General features: G+C 41.8%; 4 protein-coding genes across 5 annotated transcripts in view; 1 reads left to right on the top strand and 3 right to left on the bottom strand.

Annotated features, from left to right (window-relative positions):
* Positions 1–4,719: 4,719 nt before the first annotated feature.
* Positions 4,720–6,371, bottom strand: LOC120456645. Its single transcript, XM_039643570.1, has 4 exons — positions 6,037–6,371; positions 5,815–5,981; positions 5,475–5,749; positions 4,720–5,159 (listed from the first exon to the last, which is right to left on the bottom strand). The coding sequence occupies exons 1-4, from the start codon at positions 6,369–6,371 to the stop codon at positions 5,001–5,003; spliced, it is 936 nt and encodes a 311-aa protein (XP_039499504.1). The 3' UTR covers positions 4,720–5,000.
* Positions 6,372–11,393: 5,022 nt separating this feature from the next.
* On the top strand, positions 11,394–11,710 carry LOC120455647. The gene is given in 2 exon segments (XM_039642038.1): positions 11,394–11,561; positions 11,618–11,710. Coding segments are annotated over 2 exon segments (261 nt in total).
* A 629-nt stretch (positions 11,711–12,339) lies between these two features.
* On the bottom strand, positions 12,340–13,780 carry LOC120455559. The gene is made up of 3 exons (XM_039641913.2): positions 13,005–13,780; positions 12,627–12,796; positions 12,340–12,567 (listed from the first exon to the last, which is right to left on the bottom strand). The coding sequence occupies exons 1-3, from the start codon at positions 13,778–13,780 to the stop codon at positions 12,488–12,490; spliced, it is 1,026 nt and encodes a 341-aa protein (XP_039497847.1). The 3' UTR covers positions 12,340–12,487.
* Positions 13,781–13,844: 64 nt separating this feature from the next.
* Positions 13,845–17,327, bottom strand: part of LOC120455557 (neuropilin and tolloid-like protein 2) — an 87,858-nt gene continuing 84,375 nt past the window's right edge. The window contains exon 13 of one of the 2 annotated variants that reach the window (XM_039641908.2): positions 13,845–13,956. In XM_039641908.2, coding sequence (XP_039497842.1) covers positions 13,911–13,956 — 46 coding nt within the window. In that variant the 3' untranslated portion in view covers positions 13,845–13,910. Of the gene's footprint in view, positions 13,957–13,978; positions 14,028–17,327 lie in introns of those variants that run through there. The other variant, XM_039641911.1, reaches the window with a different exon arrangement.

Raw genomic sequence — 17,327 nt, 5'->3', positions numbered from 1 at the left:
GGATCCAGAGTAACTTTAGCTATTTCTGCATTGCTTGTATGAGAAACACAAATACTTTTCACCAACTTCTGGCAAACTTCATGGGCTCAAACCACTGTAACACGGCAATTGCTCGCAAGTGAATCTACAGCTGCGGCAATGAAATGGTCCAAAAAAGTAAGCCCAGCTAAGAAACAGATACAGATACAGCTACAGCTACAGCTAAAGATACAGCTACATATACAGCTACAGCTAAAGATACAGATACAGATACAGCTACAGCTACAGATGGAGATGGAGATAATGACAAGGGGTTGGAGTTGCGCCTGAACCGTCTGAAGCGTCGGAATCGGACCAAGTTACACACAAATAACGTATAAAAGTGGCTTATAAAACAAAATTTGTATGAATGGTCCATGTAGCGCTGCCTGCTACGTGACATGACATCTCCGAGATACAACTTGCTGTGTACCCTCCTTCCGCCCTCCGCCCTTCTGCCTACATGGCCCCCAAAAAAAAAAGTTGGGACTCCTCGGGAATAGCTACCTTTTGGTCTGGTCTGGTCTGGAGCACTTTGCCCACTTTGCCCACTTTTTTGCGGCTTTGAGTCTGCTGCCTGTTGCCGGCAATGGAATAATTCCCATCAAATCACGTCCCGCCCTCTCCCCTCTCCCCTTTTTTATTTTTTTTTCTGTTTTATTTCTCATGTTTTTTTTTTGTATTTTTGTATTTTTGCGGTGCTCTTCAAAACTCAGATACAGATTTCTGCTGCTTTCCAGCAGAGGGCTTTTTTATGTGATATGCCGAGCATCTCAAAACAATTTGTAAGACTTAAGCTGAGTTTGTTTGGTGTCTTGCATAAATTATAAAATCCGCAAGCTGAGTGCCTGTGCAAAATAAAAAACGGCAATGATAAACAAATACCGGGAATAGGGAACAGGGGCGTGCTAACAACGAAACTTGCTGCAGATACACAGAAAGAAAATCTAATTAGAAATGTAATGTTCTTGGTCTATTATCCATTGATACTTCATTTGCAGCAGACTTAAATGGTCTCTGTAGTTCGTTTCATTAGTATTACATGCAAATGCAACATAATTCCACACAACCATCCTGCCCAACAGCTGGAACTCCATTCTCCCGGTGGATGGAGGATGGAGAGAGCTGCCACAGATACATTTGTAGCTCTCTAACTCGGCTTGCATAAATTTATTAAGCGGCTAAGCCGGGCCGAAATTCACAATTCTCAATTACCGAAAATATGGCAGAGAGAATCTGGTCGAAACGTTGCAATCGTGCAGCAGGTCACTTTATCCACCTAATGTGTATCTTACGGATGCGACATGCGAAATGCGAGATGCGGACTCTCGACTAATCCGAGTCAATAAAATTCTAACCATAAAAAGGGGCCATGCCACATTCTGTGGCCCCCTTTTAGCTCCCTTTTTAACCCACTTGCCCGACTTCCTGCCGCAATTTGCTGACCGTGGTCGAAGTTGCAGCTGAGGTCCCCCCATTAAATCTACATTTTTGCGGACACTATGTGTATGTGTGTGTGTATGTGTGTGTGTGTGTGTGTGCCTGTGGGCACAATTGAAATTTACGCAGAGCCGCATTATTAATCTCAAGATTAGATGGAGTCTTGTTTTTGATAAACTGGAATACGAAATACCTAAGTGACTGCATAAATAGAAATACTTGATTGGGGGTGTAGAGAGTTCAGTGCTTTCGGTACAGTGGGAAAAATAAGTGAGACTAAGTAATTAAAAAAAATAAAAGGATAAAAGTATAAGGAAAGGTTTTACAAATATTGCCATATGCAATATGATTCGCTTTACTCTTTTATCTTTTTTGAAATAACGATTAGTTGGCAGTTCTTGAAACCATTTCATTTCCTAGTTGTATGAGGTATGTGGCATTAAATATTTAAACCCACTGTCTGAGAATGTTCCTATGTAGAATGTTTGCCGAACAACCTCAGATATTATCCGTTGACTCCGCCCCCCCCTCACCTTCCCGCCCTTCGCAGTCGTCGTGATTCGGTGGTATGTGCCTCGTTTACTAAAAACCAACAAATATCTTAGCCGTTTTTTAGAGCCAAACTCCATTTGATTTCTTTCCTTTATTGTTTGTTTTTTTTATTTTATTTTATTTTATTTTGGCATTTCGTGTGTGTGTGCACTATGTGTGTGCGAGTGTGGTCTCATTGTGCTTGGAGGTTTGATAACCCCGATATAAATCTGGAAAATGCCGCAGTCACTCACACACGCAGTTTCTGTACGGCTTTTGGCTTCGTTTTGGCCTGGCTTTTCGACTTGGCCAAGATGAGATTGAAACGGAATCTGGAACTGGAACTGTTGAGGGCTGAAGTTCAATGGCTGGGCATTCGCATTCGCATTCGCATTCTCATTCAATTTGTGTGTTGGCGCTTTGAATTTTTCATGCGACACGTCAATTATGGCCATTACTCAATTTATTTATTTATTTTCCTATTTATTTATTTACAATACGGCGGCCGGACTCGTTTTGGACATGGGTCAGGTCCCTGGAGGACCTCTATGAGTTTTGTTTTCCCAATCCCTACTTGCTTTTTATTTTGGTTGTTGTTTTTTTGTGTTTTGTGTTTTTTTTTTGCCGTGTGGAGAGTACTCATGAAGATAAATTAATTTGGCCAAATGGGAAAATGATGGAGTTAAGGGTTAAGGGTGCGTGTGAATATTTACATATATTTAATCCGCTACAAGGGTCATCGATGATATAAATAGCCACAAGTGCGTCCTTTCTATTTGTGCACCGGAAACAAAAATGCGTTCATCATTTATAACAACCAATTTGCGGCTGTTTAAAGAAATCTAATTACCTTTGACAACTCTTCTTCTGAGAACATCATTTTTTCTCTGTGCGTCCAGAGAATTCGCATTAACAAAATTGTGATATTTTTGGGGCGTAATCCATCATGTTGGGCGAATCCTGTCTGCAAAATGCTAATGTGCTTCTGTGCTTCTGTTCTGGGACAGTTCTTGGGCGGGATGAGCTGCGAATCCAGTGCCAAGTCCATTCAATCTTCATTCCCAATGCCGCTGCTTTTATGGAGCTTCACGTGGCAGAGAGAAAGAGTGTGGTAAATGTGTAAACTTTGATGCAGGCGACGCACATAAAATTAAGAAAGGAACTGGGCGAAATGGGATCGGGAATGGGATAGGGAATGGCAAATGGGAATGGGATTTGGAGTGGGCTTGGGTTTGGGTTTGGGTGGATTGCAGCCAAGGTTATGCCTTATGCCCAGAGATGGCGCCGTGACTCACGCTGCCCATCGATCCGCCGCCCAATCAGGCCACAAAAAAAATACAAAAAAAAAAATCACAAAAAGAAAACATATCCCGCCCGCATTCGCATTCGTATTCGCATTCGCATTCGCATTGGTTCATCCATTCATTCATTCAGCCATTTGCACACTCAATTCATTCACACGCCCGAGGAGCCGGAGGTCCTGCCATTCATTACGTGGGCATGGCTGAATCGTAAATACAAAACGGACCAAGGACAGGACGATGGAGGTTGAGCTAAAGGAGCGGCTAAAAGGACCAACCCGAATCCCGGGCCCGCATTGGATTAGTAGCGAAATGAATAGCTGCAGTTATCCTGCCACAGAACTCTGCCCGATTCACTTGACACTCAACGAAAATATGAATTTCCCCGAGGAAATATTCCATTTAAATGTACTCAAGGCGCAGTACGAAAATATATGTACGCATATATGCACATAATAAGTGAAACTGTAACTTTTGTGATTTGTATATCTTCGGCATTTGCCGATTTTCTTGCAGTGTACTGTGCATTTTACGAGCATATGTGCACCTGGTTGTGGGTGAGAGAAAGCGAAGTCGAGTCTTACAGGACTCATGAACATGAACATGCAGTTGGCGGCGGGTAATGGCTGTGCCAGAGATGGAGAAGTTTTATGAATGCTCACCGATTTGCCGCCAACAAATCTACGGCCATCACTACGTCTTTTCACCAATTCGGGGGGCGTTTTTCCACTTTTCCCATTTTTCCAGAAACCATTTTAAATTGAAAGCAGCGCAGCAAAAAGGCACCACAAAAGAGTGACTAGTCGGCAGCTGGGAAATCGAGGCTCGAATGTGTTTGTGCCTCAGCCTCAGCCTCATAATGTCTCATCTTTTGGCCATCACACACACACACACACACACACACACACACACACACACACGGTGCCTTTGGTCTTTGGCCCTTTGGGGCCATTGAAATGGGCTACGACACCTCTAAACTATTTGAAATTGCTTCAATGGACCTCGTTTTCTGTCTCTCTCTGAACACGATGTAATTTCGTAGCAATACACCAGCAAGTTGATAACCTTTTATGGGTCATTTACACTTTTAAAGCATAAGATATTGAGCATGTTAAGGAAAACAGCTTAATGGCTGCGTAATATACTTAGTCATCTATTTAAATTAAATATATTAATTCCTTCAATAGCTGCCCATTAAAATAATCGCACAACGCCTCTTTAAGTTATTAGCAAGCATAAGTTAAAAGCCACTCGGAGTGTATATCCTACATTTATTATTTATTTATATTAAATATTGAAAAAAAAATATATCATCTCACACATAGAGAGCGGCAAACGGGAAAACAAAGAAAGCGACCTAAAAGGAGCTGTCAAGCGAGCAATTGAGACACATTCCCCCAGAATTCCAAGTTGAAGATGAAGATGAAGATGGAGTTAAGTGGAGTCGACTTGACTGCTCCTGCTCCTACTGCTCCTACTGCTCCACTCCTACTGCTCCTGCTCCATGGGATACATGGTGACTGCTGGCCAACTCAACTGTGTCGGACTGGTGACTGCAACAATTGTTTTCAATTTGATTTGCAGCAAGTAGAGCGAGCTGCGAGTCAGCCAAGTGTGTGCCAGTTCCCCTGCCAGTCTCCATCTCCATCCCAATCCCAATCTCCATCTCCATCCTCCTGTATGCCGAAATGTCCTCTAATGTTCGGGCTTTCAGTTTGAGGCGCCTTCATCATCATCAACATCCTCATCCTCATCACCATCGCCATCGTCATCGTGATCATCATCGTGGCTGTCGGCTGGTGTTTCAGTTGCCAAAATGTCGTTGGCCAAAGTTGATGGTTCGGTTTCGGTTTCGACTTGCTTTACAGCCTGCAGTAAAAGGGGCAAATGCACAGTGGAAAATTGAATCAAATATCACATCACAAGTTCATAAGTTACATAAGATCAAAGCAAGTAATTGTTGAAGGTTACTAACATTTGAAATTATTATGAAAAAAGTTATGAAACTGTTGCTAGAAAAATGTCTAAAATTTAAAGTTAGTTTCAAAGTATTCATTTAAGCAATTCCTTTAAACATATAATATTTATGCGTTAGCAATTCCCAGTTAAATAATTTTCTTTGGGTGTACTCATATGACGGGGGCACCGAATCCTCGAGGAAAGCTAAACCCCGATGGCACTTACGTTAGGAACCAGCTCGGTGGCAGCGTCACTTGCGTCCACATCCACATCCACATCCACATCCTCATCTACGTCCTCATCCGCATCCGCATCCACTTCCACAGGCAGCTCGTTACGCTCCGGGTCGCTTATTGAATTTCGCTTAGTCCCCGTACCCGAATCCGTACCCGTACCCATACCCATACCCGTAACCGTGGCTATTCCGGAGTCCACAACCCTCTCCACGCCGGGCACTTCTAAGCTGCGCGGCAACAGCGGCTGCTCTGCGGATAATGTCTCTGCGTTTTGGATAAATTCATTAGCGGTTTCGCATGTGAATGGACATGGGGTGGGGTGAACTCACGCCTGTCCACGTGGTAGCCACGATGATCGGCGGTGTAGAACACCGTGGAGTACTTGTCATTGGGCAGTGGCACCGAGTAGTAACCCTTCTTGGCCAGAACGACATCCTTGCCCACGGGCAGCCAGTAGGCGCGCTCATATCGTGTGTTGCCATTATCCAGCTGATATCTGCGCGACATGAATATACTTTAAATAACATATATTATATTCTATTCTAACTCACCTGAACTCGTACTGCCCATCCAGTGATCTCGAATCGAAGCTATCGATGAGACGCGGACTAGTCTCACTAGTGTGAGTGGGTGGCTGCACCACAACTACTTGTTGTGGCTGTGGTTGTGGCTGTGGTTGAGGTGGTGCCACCAGTGGCGGCCAGTGGTGCACATGCTGGTGGCGATCCGGACTGGCGGTGGTTCTGCCGGTGGTGCTGCTCCTGGGCGTGGTGGTGCGCCTGGGTCTGCGAGTCCAACGTGCATCCACGGGCTGCAGGAGCAGCAGGATGGCCAGGCTAACCATCAGTGAACTGGCATATAACTGCTTCAAATGTGGGGGAAACATGTTGCACTCAGAATGCTCGATAATTGATTGTGTGGCATTGGGCCGATTCGCTGGCTTTTATATACCCAAACATTCAGCGAAAAAGAAGCAGACCACTCGAGTGAAGTCTTTCGGCACTAAAGATGAAAAATGTCCGTGCGAAAAGCAGGAACAAGAAAGTGGCAAGACAAATGAAGAAAGGCCAACACAACAGGCTGGTTCTGAAGTATAATAAAGCCCTCTGTTGGCCAAAACGTCAATGCCAATGATGATTTGGCTTTGGTGGCCAACTCCCACACTTCTTTATGTTTCTTCCTTATCAGACTGCTCTTCACAATCTCACCATCTCGCAATCTCGCAATCAGAGCTGCCTGATTTGGCTGTTTTTCATTTCAATATTATATTAAGTGTTTATTAAAATCAATCAGCATTAATATAGTCCTTATTCTAGCATATACTGTATATTAAAGCTTTAAGTTACCATTTGCTTCTCAGTTAAAATTAGCTAAATTCTAGCTTAATTGAGAAAATGCATACCTATCCTAAAATATGGCCACAACACACAAAGGCAGTACAGAAAATACAGAAAATTCATTCATAATAATTACACTGGCATTTGTTCTGGCTCTGTGGTTAACCCTTTAAAGGCGGCTCCTAATTCCCCCCGAGAAACAGCCATCTCTGACCACCAATCTCTGACTCCATTCCCCCTTCCTGAGAACGAGTCTTTTGTGGGGCTTTTCGGTTATTTGTGAGGCGTCATCACGCTGGCTTTTGTGATTTTGACAGCGTTTTTGGGCCGACGCGTCAGATCCTTTGGCCTGTTTACTCCGTTTACTCCGTTCACTTTGTTTTTGTTTTTGTGTTTGTTTGTTTGATTATTTGTTTGTTGCGCCGACCGAGTCCCCGAGCCCATATGGTGTGTCAGGCCCAGATGCAGGACGACTCATACCGATCCCGGTTCCAATTCCGATTCCGATGCTGATTCCGATCCCCAACTGACTGCCATCGACATGGTTCATTGACCAGTCGCGTCATCGTCCCACATTGCTATCGACTTGGCCCATCTTTCCTTCCCCTTCCCCTTCCCCTTCCCGATTCCGATTCAGATTCAAGCCTCCTTTTGGCCATCGATTTGGCTGCCCAGTGTGGGCGTCTCCAGCTGCCCCTAATTGCTTAACCCATGTGGACACGAGTGTGTGATAAATGCCAGACATCAGATTCCTGACTTTAGACTTCAGCTGGTATCCATCGCATCCGCTGGGTTGCATATTTATGTCTTACTCGACTTTTGTTGGTGATGACATTAATTTGACAGGGATATGAGCAAGATTGTTTAATAGTGCCTAGTATGTGCTAAGCTTTCCATATATTCTATTTATTTATTATGAAAAGTAACAAACAACACAAAAATCAAATAATATATCCAATCGCGCCGATTTTGTTTGCTTGAAGTGATTAATGTTGAGCGAAGTGACACTCTTAATTGATAAATGAAACAAAATGAATATGTTGCTCAATTTCGGCATAATTAATGATCAATCTTATAATGCAAATACCTGCGATACACAAACCTTTGATCGATCGTTGGCACTTCATATATGGGATTAAGTAAGATTTCTGTTTCGCAAAAAGCACAGCAGACACTCAAGGGTTAACACCATCATCAATTTGGCTGATTAAACTCTCGAGAGTCCGTCAAACTGCGTGCGTAATTAATAAATGTAAGAATTTACGAGGAAACACTTCCCCCACTTTTCGTTTTTTTTTTTTGTTTTACTTTTTTACTCATTTCTGACAACAACGCAGACTATCAAGGTATTAAGGTGGCGACTAACGGACGCCGATGCCGATGACGATCTTATCGCAATTCGTTTGAGTTTTAATGGCAGGGACTTAAGATATTTCGCATGTAAATGCCGAAAGGCATCGTAAAAAGGAGTTTCGAATGTGCAGTTGAATTTGGGAGCGATGCACACAACAAACTAATAAATATCTTCGGCCAGTATAAAATGCTCGTAAGTATAAAATATTGTTTAGAGCCAAACCGAAAAATGGCAAACTCAGCTCCATGCTCCATTCTCTATCTCTATCTCTATCTCTGTCCCTTTGTCTGTTTGCCTGTTGCCCTCTCTTTCGGCATGTGTTCACGATATTTCATTTCCCATTTCCCATTTGCCATTTCCCAGTGGGCAAAAGCCACCCAATTGCCCCAACATTTCTTATAGCCATGGGCCACCCCAACGTTGGCATTTTCAAGTGTCTAAGCCATGAATTTATATTGCTCGATTTCGATTTAAAAGTATTTCGGTTACATAATCTCGGCATTTTTATCACATTCCAGCACTGTTTGATGCTCCGGGGCAAACTTTCCCCGATTCGTCTTGCAAACTGACCTTCTAGACACCCAAAAGACACGCAAAAACTGAAACGAAATGAAATGAAGAAAATCCACCCAAAAAATCCACCCACTTTCCCACTGTCCACTGTCCACTGTCCACTGTCCTTGTTGTGGTGTAAATTGCTCAATTATTGCCAAGTTTGTAGCTGGAGCCCATTTATCTGTGTATCTGATTGTGAGTATCGTGGTATCTGCAAAAGTTTTGGCCGACAAAGTTTCGCTTTAAGTTGATTACTTCATGATTTTCAGTTGACCAAAATGACATTTTTCTGTGTGGCTTTCCCTGAAAAATGTTTGGAATATGGATTCGAAAATTTCTTTGCCATGATTTATTGCAACTTTGATGACCTATTTCTTAGACATTCATTTATGGGAAATACAAAATACACAGTTGTTTGCATAACCTATATAAATATGGTGTTTAAAACTGGCTTAGAAATTAACATATCCAACTGTTTGTATTTACAAACGATATAACAACATTAAGACCGCATAGCACTTAGTAGTATTTATTTGTTTAGAAATTGTCTTTTTTCACTCGTGGTTGACTTATGCAAATGACAGCAAACAGAAACAGAAACAAAAACAGCAACAAAAATAGAAAAAGAAATAGAAACCACAATAAAAATCGCGATCAATCGCTGAAAGTCCAAAACGTGAGCTAAATGAACCTGTTCTTGTTTTTTCTTTACATTTGTGGCTTGACTATATAATACTAAAGGTCGGTATATACATACATATATATGTATATATATCTATTTACGCCCGTATATAGCGCTATAAAGCCACGCGCAAGATATGCAAATAGACGGGACAATATGAGCCACAATGAAATCTTGTTACTTTTTACTTTTCAAATGCAAAGAAGACACACAAAATGTTCTGTTCTCGCCGTTTGTTGATTTAGGCAAATTCGTATTTAAGCCAGAGTCAAGCAAACTTTGGGGACCCGCGGATGTGGCACCAGATTCGGTTGGGGATACGCTGTGTGCGGATGCGGATGTGGATGCGGATGTGGACGTGGACGTGGACCTGAATGCGGGCAACCCCTTCTGGCGACTTGGCCCAAACAATTTGCCCAGAATTTGCGCGTCCGTCTTGGGATAGTCGCGAAAATAAAAACACAGGAGAAACCATCACAGCTTACACAGGCAGACCTCCCTAACAGGAACAACGCCTTCAGTGAAAACGATTTTCGCCAAAATTTCAATATTTACGATTGGCATTTTCGGTATTTCTTGGCTGAAAATGGTCAGAAATCGAAAAGAATTACAGTTTTGTACTCCTAATTACCAATACTAACCAACCAAATCACTTTTTGACGGACTGTGTTTTCATTAGAAATTTAATTACGAGCTCAACGAGATATGACATTCCATATTTGGACCACTATTTCGAATGCTGTGATAAAAATACTGATAATAATATTCGCAAAAAAACAGAAAAACGATTTTTGTTAAAATTTCAATATTTACGATTGGTATTTTCGGTATAACTTGACTAAAAATGGTCACAAAGCGAAAAGAATTACAGTTTTGTACTCCTAATTACCAATACTAACCAACCAAATCACTTTTTGATCGACTCTGTTAAAATAATTTTTGGCCATTTTTTCGCATTTTTTGTAAGGGGTACCATCATCAAAATTTGCAAAAAATTGGAACGACATAGAATTTTTTTTTGAAAACACAGTTCGATTGGAAATTTAATTACAAACTCAACGAGGTATGGCATTCCATATTTGGACCACTATTTCGAATGCTGTGATAAAAATTCTGATAATTTTTTATCCCGAAAAACAGAAAAACGATTTTCGCCAAAAATTCAATATTTACGATAGGCATTTTCGTTATAACTTGGCTGAAAATGGTCAGAAATCGAAAAGAATTACAGTTTTGTACTCCTAATTACCAATACTAACCAACCAAATCACTTTTTGATCGACTCTGTTAAAATAATTTTTGGCCATTTTTTCGCATTTTTTGTAAGGGGTACCATCATCAAAATTTGCAAAAAATTGGAACGACATAGAATTTTTTTTTGAAAACACAGTTCGATTGGAAATTTAATTACAAACTCAACGAGGTATGGCATTCCATATTTGGACCACTATTTCGAATGCTGTGATAAAAATTCTGATCATTTTTTATCCCGAAAAACAGAAAAACGATTTTCGCCAAAAATTCAATATTTACGATTGGTATTTTCGGTATAACTTGACTAAAAATGGTCACAAAGCGAAAAAAATTACAGTTTTGTACTCCTAATTACCAATACTAATCAACCAAATCACTTTTTGACCGACTGCGTTAAAATAATTTTTGGCCATTTTTTCGCATTTTTTGTAAGGGGTACCATCATCAAAATTTGCAAAAAATTGGAACGACATAGAATTTTTTTTTGAAAACACAGTTCGATTGGAAATTTAATTACGAACTCAACGAGGTATGGCACTACATATTTGCACGATTTTTGGCAATTTTTCTCATACAAAAAGCGGTTTTTCCCAATAGCTGAATAGATAACATGCAATAGAAGAATCCATTTGGCGAGGTCGACCTGTACCGGTGGGCAGAGGGCTGGCGAAAGAGCAGGAGATACGGCGGGAAGTTGAGACAAAAGGCGCTTCATCAGCAACAACAATGACAGCTAACAAACAACCGTTAAGTGCCGCAACAAATCGCCAAAAATTGAAAACTGTGGGAATACCGCTCCACGTCAGGGACGCCGCAAAAGCCACGCCAAGCCCACACATAGCTACAAATCTCGTTTGCCCATGGTGGGTTGCGTACACAGCGAGAAAATGTGGGGTAGACCGAAAATGGGAGTGTTAGAAAGGCAGGTGATAGGAAAAGCTGCGACTTAGTTTACTCAAAAGTTCGAATTTGTATTAAAATCCTCTACGATGAAGTAACTATACTATATTTATATTTATCTTTTGCTAATATCTATATATTAAATTGCTGTTTTAATGGAGCTGTAAAATTGGTAGATACAAATAAATATTATCAAGCCCGCTCAACATTTTCTCTCTCTGTAGTAGAGAGAATAAGAGCACCGAGAAGGAGTCGAGCGAAAATAAAAGACAATAAAAACAAATAAAAAGTATTTCGAAATGCCATTTGAATTAAACTTGAAACCGAGAACTGAGAACCAAAAACTGAGAAACAGTGGCGAAAATAAAGCGAACAAAATGAATGAAACACAAAAAAAAAACAAAAGCGGCGCCAAAAGCAAACAAGGAAGTGATGACTGTACGGGTAAGCCCCGCGAAGATGGTTAAGCGCTTGTTATGCTTCTTATGCGCTCAAGTTCTTTATGGTGCACGGTTTCCTGTTTTTGGCTTAAAGGAATTTGGCCATAAAGTGTGCCAAAATACGGTCGAATGCTCCTAATTTCAGGCAAATAAACTTCATGCCATTTATGCGGCTTATAGCTTAATAATTTGAAATTTATGTGCGCAACTTGTGTTTTGATTCCTAGCAACTAAATAGCCATTTTGTGTGGCTAGTAGTCTTACTAGCTTAGTTCGAAATTAATCACACGCTGCAGCGATTTTCCAGACATATATATTTACATTCGTGCACAAAAAAATGGAAACAGTCGATAAATTAACACTGCTACTTTCTTCAGTTAATTAAGTTGTGTGTTATTTGAGAACTACAATTTCTTGGTGCGTTTGCAATTCACACGTTGAGTGGTTGGTTCCTGATCATTTCCGGTTTATTCTGCCATATTATTTTTTAGCATTTCGAAAGCAATTGACACGCGGCACTACATCGCGCACTACGATGGGCGGCGTCCTCAGAAACTCCACTGCAATAAATAGTTGTTAAATACGCTACATCTACTATGTACTAGTGTAGTTTCGTTACCTGGCAGTGGCTGATAGCCCTCGGAATCGGCTGTGTAGCATCGAAGCTCGTACCTCAGGCCCTGGGCATCGTGACGGGGCTGCACATAGAAGCCCTCGACCACCCGACCATGTTGCTCCTCCGAATAGTAGCCCTTCTCCCAGCGACGAATGCCGTGCGGAATGGAGTAGCTGGGCAAATGACAGTTTCAATTAAATGCGGTTATTAACAAACAAACATGAAATATATAGTTAACGAGCGAAAGTGCCTGAAATTCGAGTTGGGTGACTTATTATGTTAGTACAAATCATTACAATTTACAAATTAGTTCAGGATGAGAAGACTGATGGTACTTTAATGGTCATGGTAACTGCTTTTTGGTAACGGCTGCAAACTCACCCAAAGACATAGCTTCCGTCTTCGTTGAGTTCGTAGAAATTGTCGCGCCAGGCATTATAGTCCTCGAGCTCCTCCTCCTCCACCTGACCACCAGTCGGCTCCTCCACGGCGCCTCCCACTTGCGAAAGAGCTGGAGGCTGTGGCTGAGGTGGTGGAGTAGCCTCCTCCTGTTCCTGCTCCTGTTCCGGCTCCTCCTCCTCTGCCTCCTCTTCCTCCTCCTCCTCCTCCTGCTCGTTGTCCTGTTCCGGGGACTCCACTTCCTGGCCCTGATCCGGATCGTTGGCGAACTGGGAACGAGCAGCTGCCCCCGAGCTGGGTGACGCAATGGCCGGCTGTCGCCTGGTGAATGGCGTGGTGCCCAGGGGGGCAAAGGCGGTGGCCAGTTGGTCGCCCAGAAGCTGCTTCAGTTGCTCCCGCATCTCCTCGCTGGTCTCCTGGCTCTCGCTGCTTCCGCTGCTTGACGTCGATGCCGACGTCGATGCCGATGCCGATGCCGATGCCGTTGCCGATCCGGTGTCGAATCTCTCGAAGCTCTCGCCCCCAAAGTTGGGCAGCTGCAGATCCCGCGGTGGAACGCGAACCGGTGTCCTTTGGCCGCAGGTCAGCAGCAAGGCGCTGAGCAGCAGGTGCAGCTGCAGCAGGTGATACTGATTGGATGGCATCTTGGACGCTGACTGACTACCGTCCCCTCCGACACGGCCCACTATATATATGTGGGACACACGACTCCGATGAGCTGGCCATTCACACGGCTGGCCACAAATCAGCCACAGCATCGGCCGAGTGCATAAATCTATGGAAAACAAAAGCGATGCGCACGACAATTTGCATTTCGCACTGCGAGCTCCAGATTCAGATACACGCCCGATTATCCGCCAGATACTCGTGCAAGATACTTGCCCCCCTTTAGAATGTTATGGACTCGTCGATACCAGAGATAATTGCCGCAGTTCTTACAAAAATTTAGAAACATCAATTACAAATAAAAGTTAATCAAAGTTCGACTGAAAAAGAGGTAAAATGCTACTTCCTTTACTTAAACAGAAATTTAAATGTAAAATTGAGGGAAGCAAACATAACTCATCTCTTACAACTAAATTCTAATAAAACGATATACTCGTATTTAAATGAAATATAAAGTGGTAGTGATTACCATTAATATGTGTTTCAAAAAAGTGTAAAGCACATGCACTTACCAAGCCTTCACAGAGCCCGACACGCCCTGCCCATTCGCCATACCCCGTACTTTATTCATTTCGGCCGTGATTGTGATACCTCCGGGCGGTCCGGTCCAACTGAATGCGAATGCGAATCCGAATGCCAATGCGAATACGTTTTGGGTGCTCCCCTCTAATTGGGCCATACGATTGCCTCCGGTTCCCGGCTTATCCACACAGATCCACACGCAAGTGTCATCTACTTTTGGGCCCAACCGTTTTTGCCGGCTAATGGCATATTTTCGGGCTAAGATTGGAGCGATTGAAGTGGCAAGCGGGGAATTAAGACAACAACAGCGTTCACATTTCCACAAAATTAATTTTTATTCGATCGCTTTTGGGCTTATTTTACACACATTCAGATATACTCACAAATCCACAAATCCTCACACACTATTCTACGCTCTTATCTCTTTCGCCATATCCATTTAATCCATACATTTTGAAGCATTTTTTTTTAGTTATTTATTTGAATGCTCGTATGTGTATTCCTTTTTTTTGTCGCTCGACAATTTACAATTACAATGCTTGCAGTCATTTTGATTAAAAAAAAAAGACAAGGTTTTAAATATTCTTTCTTTTTTTTTTGCTGCTTTTCTCTGTAGTTAATTTTGATACTTTCAGTATTTATGTATATGTTTTTATATAAAAAAAAAAATATACATTTAACTTAATCCTAGGCATAGCTGACTTATATTACACATTGTAATCGATTTACTTTTTTTAGCTTTTAGTTTTTTTATACTTTAGTATAGTTACTTGATGCTGGTTTTGGTTTTCTTTAGTAAAATCGCTAAATTTCATCTTAAAGTTTAGCTAGAAAAAGTTGACTACGCTTCTCAGGGTTACAACAAATTAATAGAAAATTCATTTAACAATTATAAGTAGGTCTCGTTTAAGCCTAAAAAAACGTAAATGTTCTCCTTAGTTTTATGTACAAACAGATCCTTGGCTTTAAATACGTATTTTGCAAGATGATGTGTTTAGGGAAAGTGTTCATTTTTCTAAGCTGGAACCTTGGGTCCTAAATTAGTTTTTGGTTTTAGTTTATAATATAGAATATTTCCTAAAATTAAATGTACAATTTGTGTTACTTTTCACGACTTCACATCGTTTTCAAATATTTTTGCGTGTCTTAGAAATAAATGTGATGTTGAAAAACGTGTTGGATTTTGTCGAAAATTGGAACAAATGTTAGCAGTGTGAATTTGGCTAGATTTTCGTAGCTGACTTTTGGTTTTTGGTATATTTTTGCATAAATTGCTGAAAGCTTTATCCTCTGCTGATTTTAGGGACAAGATGATAAGGGTCAAGATGCTTAAAATACATAGTGTGCTTAATAGAAGTGTGAAACAAATTTACCAGATAGGTAAACGCAAAATACAAGTATAGTTTTCATCGACAAAAAACAGAATTAAAATTGCCTGTATACATTTTGACAGAATTTGGAACTCAAGAATTTCCCATGACTGATTTGAGAGCTGAGCTCGAGTTGATGAGGGTCCGAGTCAAGTCAAAGGAACTCTTGTCAAGTCAGCTCGACCTTTAATCACTCTAATGATTTGAGTTTTCCCTAGAGCAATATAAAAATCGTGCAGCACTGCACCATCATCATCATCTCCATCTCCATCGCCATCGCCATCGTCATCGTCATTATCATCATCATTATCAGACAGCGGTGGTCTTGTAATTTTCCCCCGCCCGCTTTTCCGCTTTCCCATTTTCCCATTTTCCCGCGTGGCTGTCGCTGCTCTTTAAATTCAATCAATCAAATGGATTTGCCACACCACCGCTACCTCATTGTCATTGCCATCTTTATTTTTTCAGAAGCCATTCAGAAGCCAGCACTTTTTTGGCCAGCTGCGACAATATTTACACCATCGCAACCACTCAGACCACCACTCCGAATTGCCGGTGGGGTTGATCCTGGCCAACTGAAAACTTCAAAAACGAATAGCCAAAAACCAAAAACCCAAAAACCCAAAAACTAACCGCATTACGGTTTCCACGCTAATTGCGAACCGACGGATTCCATTTTCCATTTTCCATTTTCCAGGTGCGGAGATATCTGTGGCCACAGCTAATTTATCTAATTGAAAGGGACTTGGATGGCAGATGAACTAAAAAGATTACCCAGGTCCTTCGTTAACCCATTGAGTGCTGCACGAATGTCAACATGGGTTAGAAACATACTTGCCCCATTCGAAGGCGGCAAACGAATGAGCTTTAAACGTATGTTTTACATAGTTTTAGATCGAATTTAAAATCGTTTTTAAACGTTATACCATATTATAAATTTCAAGGTAAATGAGTGTTTTCAATATTTAAACATATGAAGGAGCACTAAGCAATCATAGGATATGGTTGAGTTTGCTGACGCTGGCTGGTTACATTTTTTGGTCATTATAAATTAACGAGTTCAAATGGAGGGGACCTGCTGTGGTTTATGAATAGAGAGGAGAAATGTATTTTATGTAACTAGCGCAGTGGACCACTCTGATTTCAATTAAAAAAAACTATTTGCTGGCAGTTGCAGGGGCACAACCAGAACCAGAAGCAGTACCATAACCATAACCAGTACCAGAGCCCCAAATGCCCAACCCCAAGTGTAGGTGGATCCAAGAGCGAAATGGAGCCACGGGCACGTGCCCGTGATGGATGGACTCTGGTCGCGACATCGTCGTGAAATGGACCACGTCCGCAATGCATGTAAATGAAGAAGTTCCTGTCGAGTATTTTTGCAAGCTGAAAACGGGTTGAAAACGGTTGGAAAACGGGGTGGAAAACGGGTGTGCGGGAAAAGTGGTAAAGTGGAGAAGTGAAAATGTGGAAAGGTGTATGTTTGCTAGAATGCACGAATGCTAGAATGGAGTCCGATAACAATGTTCTGGAACATGTTGCTCATACGCCACGTTGTCAGCGGTCTGCTTAGTGTCTGTCCCACTTTTACTCCCACAGCCACTACCACTACCATGTATATGTATTTGTATCTGCATCCGTATCCGCATCCGCATCCGCATCCGTATCTGTGTCCTGCGTTCGCATTGTTTTCCAGCTGAAAATGCCGCTGTCGCAGCCGTAGAATGTCCGGCAAATGTCGCCAGCA

Source organism: Drosophila santomea, chromosome X (genome assembly GCF_016746245.2).
Source record: "Drosophila santomea strain STO CAGO 1482 chromosome X, Prin_Dsan_1.1, whole genome shotgun sequence".
NCBI lineage: Eukaryota > Metazoa > Arthropoda > Insecta > Diptera > Drosophilidae > Drosophila > Drosophila santomea.
This window is presented reverse-complemented; position numbering and strand designations above follow the sequence as displayed.